Raw genomic sequence first — 17878 nt, forward strand, 5'->3', positions numbered from 1 at the left:
GATTACCTTTTTGAATTCCTGCGTTTGTCATTTTTGTACTTCAGAGACATACCGTCCATAACAATGCTCTCAGCAATGTACTTGTAAAATACTTGGGCTCCAACTCGGCGCAGAGAGAGATTGCCTGGTCATGAGGACAAGTTCACTGGGCCAAGAGCGTCAGCTTGGGTGGGGCTGAGAGAGAGTACGAAGCGATTTTGAAAGCTCCGCAATTAAAGTGTATCTCTTTGAAATCCCAGGCCGGGCTGGGCCACTTCATTCAAGCTTTCCGCTCCCTGCGGACCGATTATCTGATCTGGAGGGGAAGTGAAGTTTACACTGCTGATAAATGCCCTGAATGATGTAGCTTGCACACAAGTGAGGGGGATGACTCTGATGACCTCGGTGACCATTGACAACACACACACACACACACACGCGCGCGCGCGCACACACACACAACTGTAATGACTTCCCCACTGAGAAACATGGAAGGGAGCCAGCTGACGGTTGATGGTGACATTTAAAGTTAAAGACCCCTCATTCTCCTCGCCATATTGCTTCTGGATGGCAATCCAATAGTCAATGTGAAATATTTACTCTAGCAAATTAAGGACAACCACTTGACATTACTTAGGGCAATATCCCCCAATTGATTATTTTCCCTTTTAAACAAACCGGTGACCTTTGTGTTGTAAAACTATTTCATGGTGAGTTCCAGGGAAAAGGCATCAATTGAGCTTAAAAGGCATTTTTTAAAGGGGTTTGACCTGCGGCTCTCCATGGCAACGTTTGCGTTTCTAGCCCAAGAGAAGGAGCCAGCTCCTCTACAAAGGTGTCCAGATTTAGGTGGTGATAAAGCTGATTAGGAATTCAATGTTCAGGAGCTACAATGCCAGTGAGCCCCAATATTATTTTTTCTTTCTTCATACACGAAAAGATGTTCAGCCTGGTACACATATAACGACTTTGTATATCTTAACCAAATTTTAAAATGTGACAGACCCCACCAACAATCGTGAGTCCCATCCCCAAAACACATCTGCTGTAGTACCTAGACTGACCTGTGAGATGGCGCCACAGGACCTCCAGACTGTTGGAAAATGCAAAGATGAAGAAGGAGTAGTGGTGGGAAAAAAATAGAGGAAGCTAGGCTAACTGAAATCTTACAAATGGAGCTGTCACAGGCAAACCTTTTTTAGAATCGGTTATCCTATCGATTACGCCATCGATTACTCCAGTAATGCACCCCCGGCTGTATTGGATGTGTCCATTGTATTAGCTATAAAATTAGCAAAACATATAAAAATTACAATAGGTTGGGACCCTTTGGTACCGGGCCGTACAGATAGATTAAAAAAATCAAATAAAATTCTGGAGCCGCACATATATGGCCCACATTTACATTATCAACCAATGCTCAATTATTATAGATCAATTATCTTAGTCATGGAATGAATTAAACTTGTAAATGAAGGAACCACTTAGGATCAAAGTAATACAGTCACATACTGCACCTGCATAGGGAGTTGTGCATGTGTGTGTGTGTGTGTGTGTGCGTGTGTATGTGGCTGCTTGTCAAGATGGTGGGGTTGCACGAATGGTGCGGGAGAGCCCACTCTTTGATCCTCCAAATAACAAGCACCTATAAAGGCATCCATACAGGCTGTATTGTCCCACCGAGGGGGCCGTAGCTCATAAAGTCATTACTATTATCCCCTCTCAATCCCTTTTCCAGCACCGACTTCATAGGCCAAACCACTACTGTATGTGGCTCTGTTGCTTGCCACTTTGCATTTTCTCACTCCCATCAACTATTAAGTCTCGTGCCATGCTCAGATTAAGTCACCAGTGGCCCGAGGGCAGGTATTTTTCTCTTTGGGGCCCCTACTTTACTGTCATGGCCACTGTTCTGCACCGCTGCAAGTTCCCACTCCTTTTAAAACCAGATTAACCCCAAATTTTTGAAAGTAAGTTATGATCCCATTATTTGAATTTCTTATGAAGAATTCCTGTACGCCCAGTGTGACCATGGGGACCCCTGGCTGCTGGTGATTAAAACACACACACACACACACACACACACACACACACAGACGCACGCACCCCCACACACACTGGCACCTGAGAGTCAAAAGGGACGCGCGAGCACCCTTGGCTCCATTTGACGGCAGCTGGCTTGTGCAAAAGTGTACCTTGGCTGTGTGAGCCCGCCCCTCGCCGGGGGAGAGAGCTGGTGCAGACTTGCAGCACACTCACACACACACACACACACACACTCACACACACACACACACTGTAGCCGAGCAGACCTTTTTGGAGCAGCCCACCCCTCTGTGCAGTATGCATGTTGGCCTGGGAACTTGCGGAGCTCTCACGTCCCAGCAGCAGTGCACCTCGGCGGCCAGAGAACATCCACACGGGAGTCGAGGATACCACACTGTGTTGGGTGCGCCGAGGGGGGGCACCGCAGGCGGAAATGCTGGAGTGACCGTGGGAATAGATGATTATTAGTATTTATTATTATTGTCATTCTTAGCGTTGTTATTAGGACTATAGGATTACAGGAGGAGCAACAAGCTGCCGCTCTCCTCTGAACGTGGACAATCATGCATGTGCTCTTTTGGGGCTTGGGATTCCTGCTATTCCCTGATTTATTAACTGCAGACGCATCCACGGGGACACTTCAATTGAATCCAACTACGGGTGAGTATTTCTTCATACTAGTCTTACTCTATGACACAGTCATGGCATGTGAATGAATGAATGAATGGATGAATGAACGAACGAACGAATGAATGAATGAATGAATGAATGAATGAAGGCAACGCTGAGAGCGTCGCAGTTTCTACTGCGGTCAATTTTGGGGGTAACATTCCACAATTCTGTGTTTGCATGTGCAGCAAAAGAGGAGATCGGCGCCTATGAGATTGTCACACCGGTGCGAGTGGACGGAGCCGGTGACAAGTTCCCCAGCAGCGCGCACTTCAAGAGGAAACGGCGAAGTTTGGACGAGAAGAGCGACAACTCTACGGAGCACTGGGCATCTCCAAATATCCATTACAGGATTTCTGCTTTCGGTCAAAACTATCACCTCAACCTCACGCTGGACTCGGGATTTATCGCCCCGCTGTACACTGTGACAATACTTGGAGTATCGAGAGGAGATAACGTGACAGACGGGGAGGAGGAGGAGGAGGAGGAGAAGAAGGAGGAGGAGGAGGAGGAGGAGGACACCGAGTTGAGGCACTGCTTCTATAAAGGACAAGTAAATGCGAAATCAGAGCACGCTGCAGTCATCAGTTTGTGCTCCGGACTGGTGAGTTATTTGTTTTTATTTAAGCACGGGAACCATGCAGGTAACTTCTTACTTGGGGCTACGTCTTAAAAAAAAAATGTCGGCACAAACTTTCGTAAGCCATTGCGTTACGCAAAAAGGGCTCTGCGCGTCAACATGGTGTACAAACGTGATTGAGTTCTTTTCTGTGCTGATATAACAGCCCAACAAGTGTCAAGTCAGCAAACGGTGACGTTTCTTAATGTCTGATGCAAAGTGGTCCTTCTGGTCTGGGCGTCGATCTCCCGGTAGTCGCTGACGTGTTTACGCACGCCACTACGCCGCGTGTACGCGCGGCTCTGACGTCACGGCCGCTCAGCCCCACTCTCTCCCAGACTTTCAGAAAACAATACGGGGTGCAGCACAGAACTCTCAAAGCTGAATTCATTCATAGTGACCACCAAGATGAGGTGACCAATGGGCCGATTGTGTCCCGAATGCCTACCAAAGAATGTCAAGCATTTGATGAGATTGGGTAGCTAGTACATTTCCTGACAGTTTGTTATTCATTGCCAAAGCTCTTGGGCCACATTATTTGAACGTGGAATACCACTAGTGGCCAAAAGTATTTACTCTATGACTCTTGTCAGGGAGGCCAAGCCTCAAACAACCTCTTGAGAAGGATGCCTACTCATGGCAAAAGCAAGTACAAACCACCCTGCTTCGTCCCCATGCCTTGTCATGTAGTGCAACAGCAGTGTTTCCCATTCTTTATTCAGCCAAGGCACAGATTTTTACATTAAAAAAATCGAAAGGCACACCACAAATATAAGTCACAAAAAGTGGAGACACAGACAATGAAGTGCCCTCTGCCATCTAATGCCTGTCACTTCTCGATGCTGCTCTAGGTAGATGACTAATGATACACTGACCATCGATCTGATTTTTAAAAAAAACAACACGTTTCAATTCCCGATACTTGATTCAAAAACAGGACATTTCAAATTGACAGTGTAGAAATTTCACAAACACAAATGAATGTTTCAATTAATGCATGGGCTGTAACATGTCAGAAAATTGGCAAAAATGTTGGTCATTGTTTTCCCAAAGTAAAAGAAAATGTTTTGTTTTGATTCAACTCAAAGATGATCACGCAGTCTGCTTTCATGTGCACTCTAAAAGCAGTTGGGTTAAAAATAACACATTTTTGGGTCAAAAATGGACCGATCCACAACTTGAGTCAATTTGACCCAACTTGGTGGCTTTGTACAAAACAACCCCAAACAATGGGCTGTTTTATACAAACAATGCAAGAAAGTGGGTCAAATTGACCCAATTTGTGTATCGGTCCGTTTTTTTGTTATTTTTAACTGTTTTTAGAGTGTACGACTAGAGAAATCTGAGAATATTTATTGTTGAGAAGTGTTCAAATTAAAAGAGGTATCTAAATGATTATTGAACTATCCTAAAATAATTATCAGTTAAATTGCTAAATGGTTAGTTGTCTATTCACTGATTAATCATACTTTTTTAGTGGTAATTTCCCACAGCACACTAGTAGGGAATCACTGCTTTACAGTATGTTGGATTGACACAGTGGTGTGCTGGTTTTGCCTCACAGTCGAGAGGTTCTCGGTTGGAATCTGGACTCGGGTCCTCCCGTGTGGAGTTTGTATGTTCACCCCGGCTTTCTCCCACATTCCAAAAATATGCAGCAGTGTGAATGCTCGTTGGTGTCCTTTGATTGACTTGTCCGGTCCAAGTCTAGATGTGCCCTGCCTCTCACCCAAAAGCGATGGATGATGGATGGATGATGGATGGATGCATGGATGGATCTCGTCACACGCAATTGGTCGATCTTTGGTGCGGCGTCAAGTCATTCGCACATCAGTGAAGACCACATGCAAAGTGCTTGTGTTGGCATGTACTTTATCGAGTGCATCGTAAGGCCTCCACGTTATCCCGTCACATTCAATGTGCCATGTGGAGTACTGTACAAAGAACAGCACTTTGGGTTCACTTGCCAAGGACGCACAACAATATACAGTCTCTGTGTTTTTCTGATAGCCATCTGATAGGTCTCACTTTTGGGACCGTTCTTCTGTGCATGCAAATTCCTCTAAAAGCACTTGTGGCTGAATGAACCCCATTCCACTGACGCTGACTACAAATGTTTTGATGAGCTGGATCGTGTATTCGCATTCCACGAAATGCCCCCCCTTTGCGCTATCAAGATGTTTGAGTATAAACATTTGCAAAATGCTAAGGTAATGGCAGTGATTAACTGCTTTGTTTTCTTCTTTTTTTTTTTTCCAGTTTGGTACCTTCAGATCTCCAGAAGGGGAGTATTTTGTTGAGCCCCTTCACAGCTATCAAGGAGAACATTATGAAGAGGAACACAAAAAACCTCATATCGTGTACAGGAAGAGCGCACCGGAAAAAGAGAAACCCGGGGAGAGCTCGGCTTGTGACACTTCAGGTAAAGCAAATGACACGATGAGCATGTGCGCACGGCAGCCATTTTTACACACGCGTGTGACGGTGTGAGTTCCCACGGAAATCAGCAGCTGTGTCATTCCCAAAGTCTCCACACTCACTTGTATGAGGAAATTATTGTGTCATAGTAACTGTTGCCTGTTGAGTTTTCATCGAGATTGTAGCGTAATCATAACTTGTATAGCTTATCTGTCTAAGGAATTCATGGAGCGGGAATTAACGCCAATTGTGGATTTTCCACCGAGGCATGAAATTGAAAATCATTCACACGTTATGGTCTTGAATTGACATGCTATATATGTATATGTATATATGTATATATATACGTATATGTATATATGTATATATATACATATATATGTATATATATATATGTATATATGTATATGTATATATGTATATATATATGTGTATATATATATATATATATATATGTATATATATATATGTATATATGTATATATATATATGTATATATGTATATATATATATATATATATATATATATATATATATATATATATATATATATATATATATATATATATATATATATATATTTGCTACATTTGCTATCTAAAGCGATCTGTGGGCAGTCGTCGTAGCTGCAAGCTTTCCTTGTCTCACACAGGAAGACTCATTTGGAAGTCCTCCCTTGTATCGTCTCATCTCAGTTTACTGTCTGAACTTCCTGTTGACTCTCGGGCTTCCTCTCACTTTATGATAAGGAAGCTGGGTCGACCCACTGCCATGAACATGCAGTGTCGATTTCATGAGGACAAAGCCGCGCCAACTTGAAAGTGTCAAGTCATCAAAACCGAGGAACGAAAGCCGCAAAACCGACTCATTCTACCTCAAGGCGCCAAAGCCATTGGGATCGCGCATTTTGCTTGCTATGAGGAGGACCGTATGTGAGCATTGCCTTCAATGCCACGGTGACCCCGAATCCCCTGTTTGAGGGGTCCAATATACTAGTGGGCCAGCCAGGACACACTTGCCTATGATAATGAGCTGCAAATCTGCCGAACCAAAACGAGCGGACCATGCATATTCAAGACATGATATTAGAACGCTAGCCATTGCGATTAGCGTTTAACATTTCATTTCATGCGGCTGCCTTATTTTGTTTCTGATCTTGTGTAATGGCGAACGAATGTGGTTTTGCATGTCATGCATGCAAGAAAAACCCACAGCTTCTCCTTACGACTAGTTGAAGTGTTTTCTTTGTTCTCTGCCAGATGGTTGCTGTCACTTTCGGAAGCGTTTGTGCGTTTGATAGAGGTAGCACGTTTGCAAGTCATCCTTGTACTTCGTCTTAATTGTTTTGAAATGATGACTCGGAATGAGATTCTTAGGCATAATGTAACGCTTTGTCGTCTTTCAAAGGTGGGGATACCCCACAGAGTGAGCGGGTTCTGTTTCCGCAAAAAGCAAGCTTTGAATTCTGCACTTTCGTTCCGGTGTCATGTTCAAATCATTTTCCAGTCGTACTGAGAATGTTGAGTTACTCCCTTGTTGGACCGGTCTTCTTTTGCTGTGTGCACTTCAGCTTGTGCTACTTTCTTTATGGCCTAATGCCAGGTTTACCTAACCTGAACTCTTTGCTCCCTTCCGAGAGAAAAAAGCACTCCGGGAGGCATTCGGCTCAATTCGAGCCCAAACGGAGAAAAGGGAAAGAGACAGAAACATATCTGGTTCATAACCTACAGCTTCAACTGGTGCATCTTTATTTCGAAAGGCTTCATTCGCATTACTCCCCCGCCGATGATCTGTGTATTCACACATTTCTCATCCCCTCTGGCCGTTCTTTCCAGGACACAAACACAGACACAAGAGGCACAAACTGAGGAAAAAGCCAACAGTCGGCGTGGCCTCGGACAAAGTTCACGTTCCCAGGACTGGCATAATGAATGATGTGGAGTTGCTCAGCGGCCGCCTGACCGGCGATGCCTTGCGCAGATCGGAGAGCGGCGGCGTGGGTGCAAAAGCGGCAAACGAAAGCAGCAGCGAGGAGTCGCGACCTCGCAAGCGGTCAAAGCGCTTCCTGTCCTTCCCGCGCTTTGTTGAAGTCATGTTGGTGGCCGACAGCAAAATGGTGGAACATCACGGCGGCAACCTGCAGCACTACATACTCACCCTAATGGCCATAGTAAGTCCGGCTCTTTCAATTGGTCATTTTGAAAGGGAAAATTGCATGAGCTCTCATCCAAAACATTAGAATCAAAATAAATTCTCAGTATGGAACTGCACCCCAGCAAATGCATCATGATTAGGTGTTCCTAATAAAGTGACCATATGTACTGCTGTACCTAATGCAATCTACAGTTAGTGCCCATATAGGAACTCTGCATTGGAAAGCTGAATTTATATAGTGGATATTAAATGTCTACACACCCCTCAAATTGCAACTTTTTGTGATGTTAAAAAAAAAAAAAAAAATGAGACCAAGACAAATCATTTCTAAACTTTTCTTCCATCATTATTGTGACCTGTAATTTCTAGAACTCCATTTGAAAAATATATATCTTTTCAAGAGGTGAAGTAAAAACTAGTGGGATAATGTGCTTTCATAAGTCTGCACACCCTCTTCTAACTGGTCACATTCAAACTCATGTGATTAATTCACTTAAATAGGATCAGCACACATCTACCGCCATTTCAAGTTTCCACCGATTAACACCAAATAAAGTTAAGATGTTCTTGTAGGCTTTCCCTGATAAATATCATAGATAGATAGATAGATAGATAGATAGATAGATAGTCATACTATAACATATTTTCCCAAATGCATTTGGCAGATTTCAAGCATGTTTTTTGCTAAATGTAGATGGGCTTGGATGTTTTCATTTTAAAGATAAGGCTTCCATCTTGCCACCGGACCACAGAGTCCAGACATGTGAAGAAGGCGGGAGATTATTGTCGCAAATCCCAAACAACAAATACTTACTAGAAATGTCAGCACTTTCTTCAATTGTGCTGTTGGCAGCTCTTTTGTTGTGTATAATAAGGTCCCTGTAGACTGTGCTATTAGATGTGACCCCAAAAATGTCAGTAAAATTATACTAGATCAGCCGACCTTCATTTGGGGTTAATCGGATGCACATTAAATGTTTGCAGGCTTCTGCTTACTCCCCTTTGAGTTCAGTTTGAATGTGATGGCTTCATTCTCAACGCATGCAATTTCAGTTAAATTGTACAGATAATAGTAGGTGGAAAAAGTTGATTGGAAAATGATTTGATCTTATTTGGTTTTCTCCCAAAAGCCTGGCATTTTAAACATGGCTGTGTCGACTTATTATTTCCACTGTAAATTGAGCGTTTCTTGTACCTACGACGAGTCCGTCCGCCTTTGAGGTTTGGGGATCAGTGGGAGGGGAAAAAAAGGGCAGCCTAGGGCAGGGCTGAACAATTTTCAAACAGCCAAGGGCAGTCCCAGGCAGGTATCTGACTGCCAGCTTTGATGGATGTTAAAAGAATATGCTCAGGTATGTCACACACAGAGCATATTCTCATCCAAATAGCAACTTTTGCAGGTGTCTGGAGCTGTCAGTTGAAATGACTTACTGGTCTTGGCAAAGGCTGCTTTTTCAACAGGGACTTCAGCCTTTCATCATGCAAACTCTCTTGTACATGCTAAAACAAAATAACACAGGATGGCTGTCCACAAACACAAATAATCCTAATTGAGCTATCTTAAATAATAAGGTGCTTTCTGTTCTGTTTCTTTTCTTTTTTTTCAGGTGTCTTCCATCTACAAGGATCCCAGCATTGGCAATCTAATCAACATTGTGATTGTGAAGTTAGTCATCATAAACAATGAGCTGGTAAATGCTGCTAAAGAAACGTCCATAGAGTCCAAGAAGGCAGTGGAGAATTTCTGCATGTACGTGACTTGCCTCTGTTTCTCTTAGGATGGTCCCCTTGTTTCATTTAACGCACAGACCACTTTGAAGAACTTTTGCATTTGGCAGCATAGTCAAAATGTCCTGGATGATAACCACCACTCACACCATGACACTGCCATCCTCATCACAAGGTGCACAGCAAAATGGCATATTTCTTCGTATTATGGTTTTTTTTTTATCACTGTAACATTAATAACGCTATTCCCAAAATTTTTGTTTTTAATTGTCTCTACTTTTGCCGTAGACAAGACATCTGTCGAGCAAGGGACAAGTGTGACACTTTAGGTAAGTAGCTATTAAAAAAGAAAAAAAAAAAAAAAAAAACAGACCAAAATACAACCATAACTTACACACTCACAGTGAGCGAAATCCTACAACATAAACAAATCAAAAACAGCTTTTTGTTGCAGTTGTTAGTCGCAGTGCAGTCCTGTAAGTGCGCACTACAAAATGTTTGGACTCAAGGAGGACTTGAGTAGGACTAATCTAAATGTACGTTGATATAATGCCGACTTTATTCGGCTACAGGCGAGGGACAAAATGTTAGCCAACGATGCAATTGTTGTCAACGTCAAAGTCGGCGTCGATCTGAACTTTCTAAAGGCTGGCAAGCCGACTTCGCCGGTGATGGACTGTGCAGGCGTACCTAATGAAGTGACTTAAGCAGCAGACTGTGACGCTGACCTGATCCCTTTCCCTTTCAGGCCTGGCAGAATTGGGCACTGTGTGCGATCCGTACAGGAGCTGCAGCATCAGCGAGGACAACGGCCTGAGCACAGCGTTCACCATTGCGCATGAACTCGGCCACGTGTAAGTGCCGCATGCCAGAGGCCCTTCGGCTTTCCTCAGCATTCTTGCACGACTGCAATGGAAGCTTGACTTGAAACACTTTCGAGGAAGTCACGTGTGAAGGAGGAGTTCGAGGACTCGCCAGCTGGACGTCCTTCCCCCCCCCCCCCCCCCTTCAAGTGTTTTACTTTGCTTTTGTGTGCAACATATCACATTTCCCCACTTTTTTTTTTTTTTTTTTCAAAGTTACTGTAAGCACAACGGATGACCTTTGGCCGCCTGTGCAAAGTCTTTTTTTGTCCCAAGTCTTGAGTCAGCCACAGCATGGGCCCATTAGCCTACTACACCGGAGACTGTTACAGACCTCATCATCTTGAACAAATGCTCTTGCCGACCCGTAACAAACGGCGGGATTGTTGAATTCCATTTTTTTATCCGCATCAAGCGGTGACAACATGCACAGCGACAGCTTAGCAGTGTTATGTGGTACCTGTCAGGTGGGCTGTGGAGTAGCTCAGCGGGAGGGCGCATAAGGGGGCAGCAGGGCAGTGTGGGGCTGTACCTGTCCACCATTGACTACACGCTCACTGCACAAGTGTTTTGACGTGTTGTGCTTTTTCATAAAGCGCTTGTTCCCTGCTCAGTCCGCTCTGTGTTGCCACCGTGTACGTATAGCGTATACCGAGCAGCCGCCGCATTATGACCACTTGCGCAATGTAAATGATATTGCATTCAACGGCTGCATGAAAAACCGCCTCATAACAGTCAAGCTCGTTTTAGATTAACACCGACAGAGGAAGTCATTTAACAATGCTTATTGTTTACTAGACGCAGCCCTCATTAAAATGCAGTGCAAAAAAAAAACCCACAACAAACTATTACCACATTAAGAATTTATTTTGAGTGTCGTTTTTTTTTTTTACGAGTCACAATCGTCAAAATATGCATTTTCTTTGTAAAAGCAAGCATTTCAATGAATTTCAGAGACATCCTCTGCGTTCTCGCTTGCAGGTTCAACATGCCTCACGATGACAGCAATAAATGTAAGGAGGACGGCGTCAAGATCCAGCAGCATGTGATGGCTCCCACACTTAACTACAACACAAATCCTTGGATGTGGTCCAAATGTAGCAGGAAGTACATCACAGAGTTCCTTGAGTATGTCACACTCTTTTCCTCACACTTCTTCCAAATAGTTGAAGATCGATTGCGTTTGCATTCCGATTTGGAGGACCTGCTAAATAATTCAAACGAAGTGAACTGATAGTTGACCAGTGGGTGACCTCTAGCTCGTCTAAGTCTGCTGAAATGTTGCGCATCAGAACTAGAAAGTATATCAAACATGGCATGTTGATTCAGACGTGGTGCATTTAACAGAAAGGGGCGTAATGATGCTGAAAAAATGATCGCATTGAGATACAAGGACGATAGGGGGAGTGCCGTCGATTTGTGCTGTTCATAAAAAGGCGCACTGACAACATTTTGGCTCCTCAAGACTGTTGCGACACCGCTTGTTTCTTCAAACTAATAAAAAAAGGTTTGAGGGAACTCTTCAGGAATAGTCAACAGAATAGTACCTGGCAACTGTCCAAAATGTCTTACCCAACTCCCAGCCAGTCAAAGCTTATTCTTCTCCCTGAAAACAACAACGCCGAAGGAAATGGAATATAGTCAGAGATGTGTAAACAAGCACACGTGCTCTGTACATTAGGGAGCTTTATAAATGTCCAGAAAAATGACATGCAATGAAAAAAATGTGCTCAATTTACCCCATTTTATTTTGTCAAGTGTTTGCACGAAATCACATCTGAATCCAGATGCATTTTTTATTAGTCTATTTAAAAAATGTATCTAGATCCATATGTTTTTATTTTGTGCAACCACACGAGCAAATAAAATGGGGTAAATTCAAGCAACATTTTTTTTTTTCAGTGCGGCTGTTTCTGTCTTTTTACTTGTTTTCCTTGAAGTCATTTTCTTTTCATTTCTTAATAGCACAGGCTATGGTGAGTGCTTGCTCGACGAGCCCGTTTCTCGGCCATACAGTCTCTCGCAGCAGCTGCCTGGACGGATATACAATGTCAATAAACAGTGTGAATTGATATTTGGGCCGGGAACACAGGTGTGCCCTTATATGGTAAGTGGAGTCTAAACTGTGATGTTGTCGCCGCAGCTTGTGAGGCTGGCTCTGCTAAATTTGAAGCCTGTGTAGTCATTTGTTGTATACAATAATAGCACTGTGATACCACACACTACTTCTCTACATCTGACTGTGGGGATTCAACACATAAAACATCTCGTTGCCTATTCATACTGTTAACATGAATGTGAAGACGCTCATGTCAAGCTTGAATTTTCACTCTTTCATAATGCTTGCAATTTTGGAAAAAGTGCAGAAACACGTGTTATGTAAAGGTATGCCGTATGGACAAAGGTCTTCGGACACACATTTTCATTCATTTCTTAATTAGAGGTAGGGAAAAAAAAAAGCCTTAGTTCCCTCTGAATCTTAATTCTGTATCTTAAGGGGAAGTCAACCCCCCCCAAAATCTTTGCAATAATATGTTCTATGCATATTCACGAGACTAAACATGGCATTAATTGACATTGCATTTGTGGCGTATGAGTCAAGCAGCAAATTCCACCCGTTTTTAGCCATCTCAGGGGGGTGGCCATTTTGTCACTTCTGTCGACCGAAAATGACATCACAGTTGCTCAGGGCTTAGGTAACGACCAGTCGCGGCTGACCTGTTTTCTGAAGCTGAGCCGTGATTGGTCGTTTCCTGAGCCCTGTGCAACTTGTGATGTCATTTTCGGTCGACAGCAAGTGGCAAAACGGGTGCATTTTGCTGCTTAACTCATACTCCACAAATGCAATGTCAATTAAAGCCGCGTTTAGACTAGTGGACCTGCATAGAACATATTTTCGTAAAGAAAATGTTTGGATTGACTTCCGCTTTAACAAGTTCCTTTTGGCAATTCTACACCCGGGATGAACTGAAACAGACTGTCTGAACAGATTATCTCTCTTCCAACGTCAGTGACCTTCAATGTCACAAACGTTCTTTTGAATGGGCTGAAATTCCCACAGACACACTCAAACATCTGTAAATATTTCCAGGGCAATAGAAGCTGTTATAGCTACAGAGGAGCTACAGGGGTCTAAAGGTTGTGCTTTCCGTTACTTTTGTCCATATAGTATATGTGCACATGTCTCACACCTGTCATAACTTGCTACTTGGTGTTATATGACTCCGCCTTGCAAAAAGAGAACTAGCTAAGAAGCACTTTGCAAATATGACGATAGTGTCGGACGGAATATTTCGTATAACGTGTAATGTGTGTGTGCTCAGACCCAATGTCGAAGGCTGTGGTGCACCAGCCCAGAGGGCGCCCAGAGGGGCTGCAGGACACAGCACATGCCGTGGGCCGACGGCACTGATTGCTCCCCGGGAAAGGTAAATGGGATGTACAAATGAAGGCAAGAATTCAGAAGAAAGAAATACATTGTGTATTCAGTTTCACTGGAGGATAACGTAAGAACTTTTTTATGGTCATGTACACGCATACGTCTGCGTTTAAGTAGTGAATACAGGAAGCACCCATGGCGGGGAGTTTTGCCTTGAATGCAAAAAACACATGGTGAAGGGGGAATCTGGATGGGGAATCGTTGCAAGAATATCAAAAGTATCACTCGGGTTTAATGATCCACCTCACATCCTTCCTTTGGTCATGAGAGGACATGAAGGCGCCATTAGGGCCAAAAATCCTAGACATACACACGCGCACACACGCACACACACACACACACACACACACTTGGTCATATGCTGACCACGTTAAATTCTTGTCTCCCGTTTGTCCAATCGAGCGTCCTTGGCCTGCTGTTATGCGCCAAGATGTTCATTGACTTGTTTGACGTTTCTCGTCGTCGATTCAGATAGACGCAGACGTGAAATATTTCACTGTATAATTTCTCTCAGATTAGCATCAAAGACCAGCGCCGCAGATGTTTTGCCTGTTCCGAGAAAACGATTTCATGTGCCCTCGTTTCTCTCGCGCTCATTTTTTTCCTCTCACTTTTAGGACTATTCTGTCGTGCCTGTTTATTTTTTCCTTTCCTGACTTGTGTCAAACGTCTTTCCCTTCTTCTCTTACTGCAGCACTGCAAACACGGGCTGTGTATCGCCAAAGAGCATGACGCCACACCTGTGGAGGGCGCGTGGGGAGTTTGGAGTCCTTTCGGTACCTGCTCTCGGACGTGCGGCGGCGGCATCAAGATTGCAGAGCGCGAATGCAACCGACCCGTGTGAGCACTCCTCGTTGCAGTCACGCATGCCCGCTGGACCTAGTCTTCATCTTAGATGCCAAAGTCAATGTTCCATAGATCAATCCACCCTAAGGGAATTCTTGCCATAGCTAATGTTCAGCCACGCTTTCACTGATGGCTAATTTTAAAAAGTTGTCTCCGGGTAAATACACAAATCTAAACACTAGTTATACAAGGAGGGAGTGCAAAGAATTTTTATCTTTTTGTGGTCTATTTTGAAAACAATGCTTGCTTTGTGACTGCTGTTTTTGTTTTCTTTTCTTTTAGGATTAGTAGACAACTATTATACACCAGTTAGTTACCAACATTTCAGATGTTGATATTTTTATATGGATGAGATTTTTTTTCTATATATTATCTGACTTGAACGCAACTAAGTAGCAACTATAGAGTCATCTATAGTCAGAAATGATAGCAAATGAAATATAATATGAACCCCCATTGAACATGCTAATGCTAATATTGCTCATTCGTGTATGAAACCATTGCAAGCTTTCCCCAATACGAACAATTAAGCCCTCAGTTAGGTGCTGGTCAGGGGTTTTGTTTGTACTTATTCCTCCCCCCTGATGTGTCCCCCAGGCCAAGGAATGGAGGGATGTACTGTGTTGGTCGCCGGATGAAGTTCCGTTCCTGTAACTCTGAGCCATGTTCCAAGCAGAAGAAGGACTTCAGAGAGGAGCAGTGTGCCGCTTTCGACGGCAGGCATTTCAACATCAACGGTCTACCTCCTAATGTTCGCTGGGTGCCCAAATACAGTGGAAGTGAGTCTCACCCCGCCCCCGCTGGAGTCTTTTTTTCTTGAATAATAATGTCCGACTAGCTAAGAAATATGTGTCTTGCTATTGTTTCCGTGGGCAGTCCTGATGAAGGACAGATGTAAGCTGTTCTGCAGGGTAACAGGAAGCACAGTCTACTATCAGCTCAGGGACCGGGTCACCGACGGCACGCCGTGTGGACCTGACACCAACGACATCTGCGTCCAAGGCTTGTGCAGGGTGAGGTTTTTGGTGTACGGTTGCACTTCACAACATCATACAGTGAACTGAAGAAGGCGAAGCGGCGCACAATGTTTGGGCCAGAGAGCCGTTGACGATGGATTTACTGGTCTTGGCAAGTTGTTGTTTGATTGATCCCGTTTTACTTGGGCTAGACCATACATCCGTGTATTGCTGGGACCACATACATGTGGTTCAGCTTACTATCTGTAATGGTGTGTTACAGGGTTCAGATGGAAGTCTGGAAAAAGTGAGATATGTCAAGGGCTACACGGTATATGTACAGTATGCGTCTATGTGACCTTGCAAAACAAAATGAGTTGGAACTCGCTCGGGTAGATTTCGAGATATGAGACAATGATGGTTGTAAAAGGTACTCAACAACAAAGAAGTTAGTTTAGTCATGTCATGTCATGTCATCTTCCAAACCGCTTATCCAATATAGGGTCGCGGGGAGTTGCTGGAGCCTATCCCAGCCGTCAATGGGCGAAGGCAGACTACACCCCGAACTGGTCGCCAGCCAGTCGCAGGGCACACATAGACACTGTCACTGAGCGGGAATTGATCCCAAGCTGCCCGCACACAACTCAGGCGTGTGTACCACTACACTATCAGCGGACGACGTTAGTTTAGTTATCTTCTCAAAACATAGCAAACCGGTATATATATATCTATGTATATGTGTATATGTATATGTATATGTATACGAATATATGTATATGTGTATGTGTTTGTGTTTGTGTGTTCATTGGAAATTGTAAATGCCCGTGGGTATATAAGCGCAAGTGTGATTGGTTTTCTGTCTGTCATGTGATTGACTGGTGAGCAGTCCATGGATTATCCTATCCCTCATCCTAAATCAACTGGGATGACCACGTTATCCTGCACAAAATAAATTTAAAAAAAAAAAAAAAAACGACGCATATTTTCTAACATTTATGTTTGTCCTTGTCTTTTCATTTGATCACATTGCTGAACAGCAAGCTGGCTGTGACCATGTATTGAACTCCAAAGCCAGGAGAGACAAGTGCGGTGTGTGTGGTGGTGACAACTCTTCTTGTAAAACTGTGGCAAACACGTTCAACATTGTACGCTACGGTAAGCGAGAATCTTTTTCAAATGCGACCCAGCTGTGGCGTACTCTGCGGGCCCTCATTTGTACATGTGTTTACTGTAGCGCTAGCAGTTAGCGTTTTATCTAATAATCTATATTCATGCACAGGCTACAATGAAGTCGTGCGGATACCTAGTGGTGCTACAAACATAGATGTTCGTCAACACAGCTACTCAGGGAAACCAGAGGATGACAACTACCTCGGTAAGAAATAACTGTCTTTGTTCACAAAGGCAATAATGTGCTGTCGACGGGAGTTCCAATATCAATTTCGCAATGTATTTGTTGTTGTGGTGGTAGAAGTGTAGCACTTCCAACTTTGTATACAACGCTTGTTTTAGATTGCATTAGAATGCACTGGTGGACTGTGCGTAATGTTGTGTCAAATACTGTACAAAACAAAACAAAAAACGATACAATGAGGTGCGGTTTTACACCACTGCAAATTGCAACCACACTGATATTATTTTTCTCTTTTGCCCACGGCAACATTTTACATCTTGCATTAGATAGCATTAGATTACGTGCAAATGGCTACAATATTGTTCCCAGTGTTCCGTATATACTTTTGTTTTAATGAGAATGCTTTCCTCTGTGCTGTGATAAGTCAATTTCAGCAATTTTTTAAAAGCATAAGCACTGGCATGCATGCTTTGTCTCTGCTTGCTCATTTTGTCCAGCTTGGAGTGAAAAAGTCTAAAGGAGTAGGCCATAATCGCATCAGCATGGATGTGGCATATTTTTGGACAGATCTTATGAGCACGGGCATGCTAAAACCAGTTTTCAGATATTCCTTGGGCTAAAGCGCTGTCAAGATCAACATGTCTTGCGTGTGCATAGCGGATACTGTATAAGGATGCATTTTGCTGTTGATGATATGCAATTATTTGAAGACTGTGGACTGCAAAATCCCCAAGCAAATATGTTTCAAACTTTGTAGCCCATTTTATTCCAGTGAGATGGAATCAAAAGATGCCGCCCCAAAGACGG

At 43.5% G+C, this 17878-nt stretch overlaps 1 protein-coding gene across 1 annotated transcript in view; it reads left to right on the top strand.

The window, feature by feature from the left end:
* Nucleotides 1-1096: 1096 nt before the first annotated feature.
* adamts9 (ADAM metallopeptidase with thrombospondin type 1 motif, 9) overlaps nt 1097-17878 on the top strand; it is a 31015-nt gene continuing 14233 nt past the window's right edge. The window contains exons 1-16 of the mRNA XM_086040702.1: nt 1097-2685; nt 2883-3298; nt 5573-5735; nt 7567-7901; nt 9493-9576; nt 9664-9788; nt 9902-9942; nt 10362-10467; nt 11458-11604; nt 12442-12583; nt 13800-13904; nt 14610-14755; nt 15359-15540; nt 15638-15774; nt 16755-16872; nt 16997-17092. Coding sequence (XP_085896828.1) covers nt 2589-2685; nt 2883-3298; nt 5573-5735; nt 7567-7901; nt 9493-9576; nt 9664-9788; nt 9902-9942; nt 10362-10467; nt 11458-11604; nt 12442-12583; nt 13800-13904; nt 14610-14755; nt 15359-15540; nt 15638-15774; nt 16755-16872; nt 16997-17092 — 2440 coding nt within the window. The 5' untranslated portion in view covers nt 1097-2588. The remainder of the gene's footprint in view (nt 2686-2882; nt 3299-5572; nt 5736-7566; nt 7902-9492; nt 9577-9663; nt 9789-9901; nt 9943-10361; nt 10468-11457; nt 11605-12441; nt 12584-13799; nt 13905-14609; nt 14756-15358; nt 15541-15637; nt 15775-16754; nt 16873-16996; nt 17093-17878) is intronic.

This window comes from Filicampus tigris, chromosome 9, assembly GCF_054856515.1.
Source record: "Filicampus tigris isolate MCC_2025a chromosome 9, RoL_Ftig_1.0, whole genome shotgun sequence".
NCBI lineage: Eukaryota > Metazoa > Chordata > Actinopteri > Syngnathiformes > Syngnathidae > Filicampus > Filicampus tigris.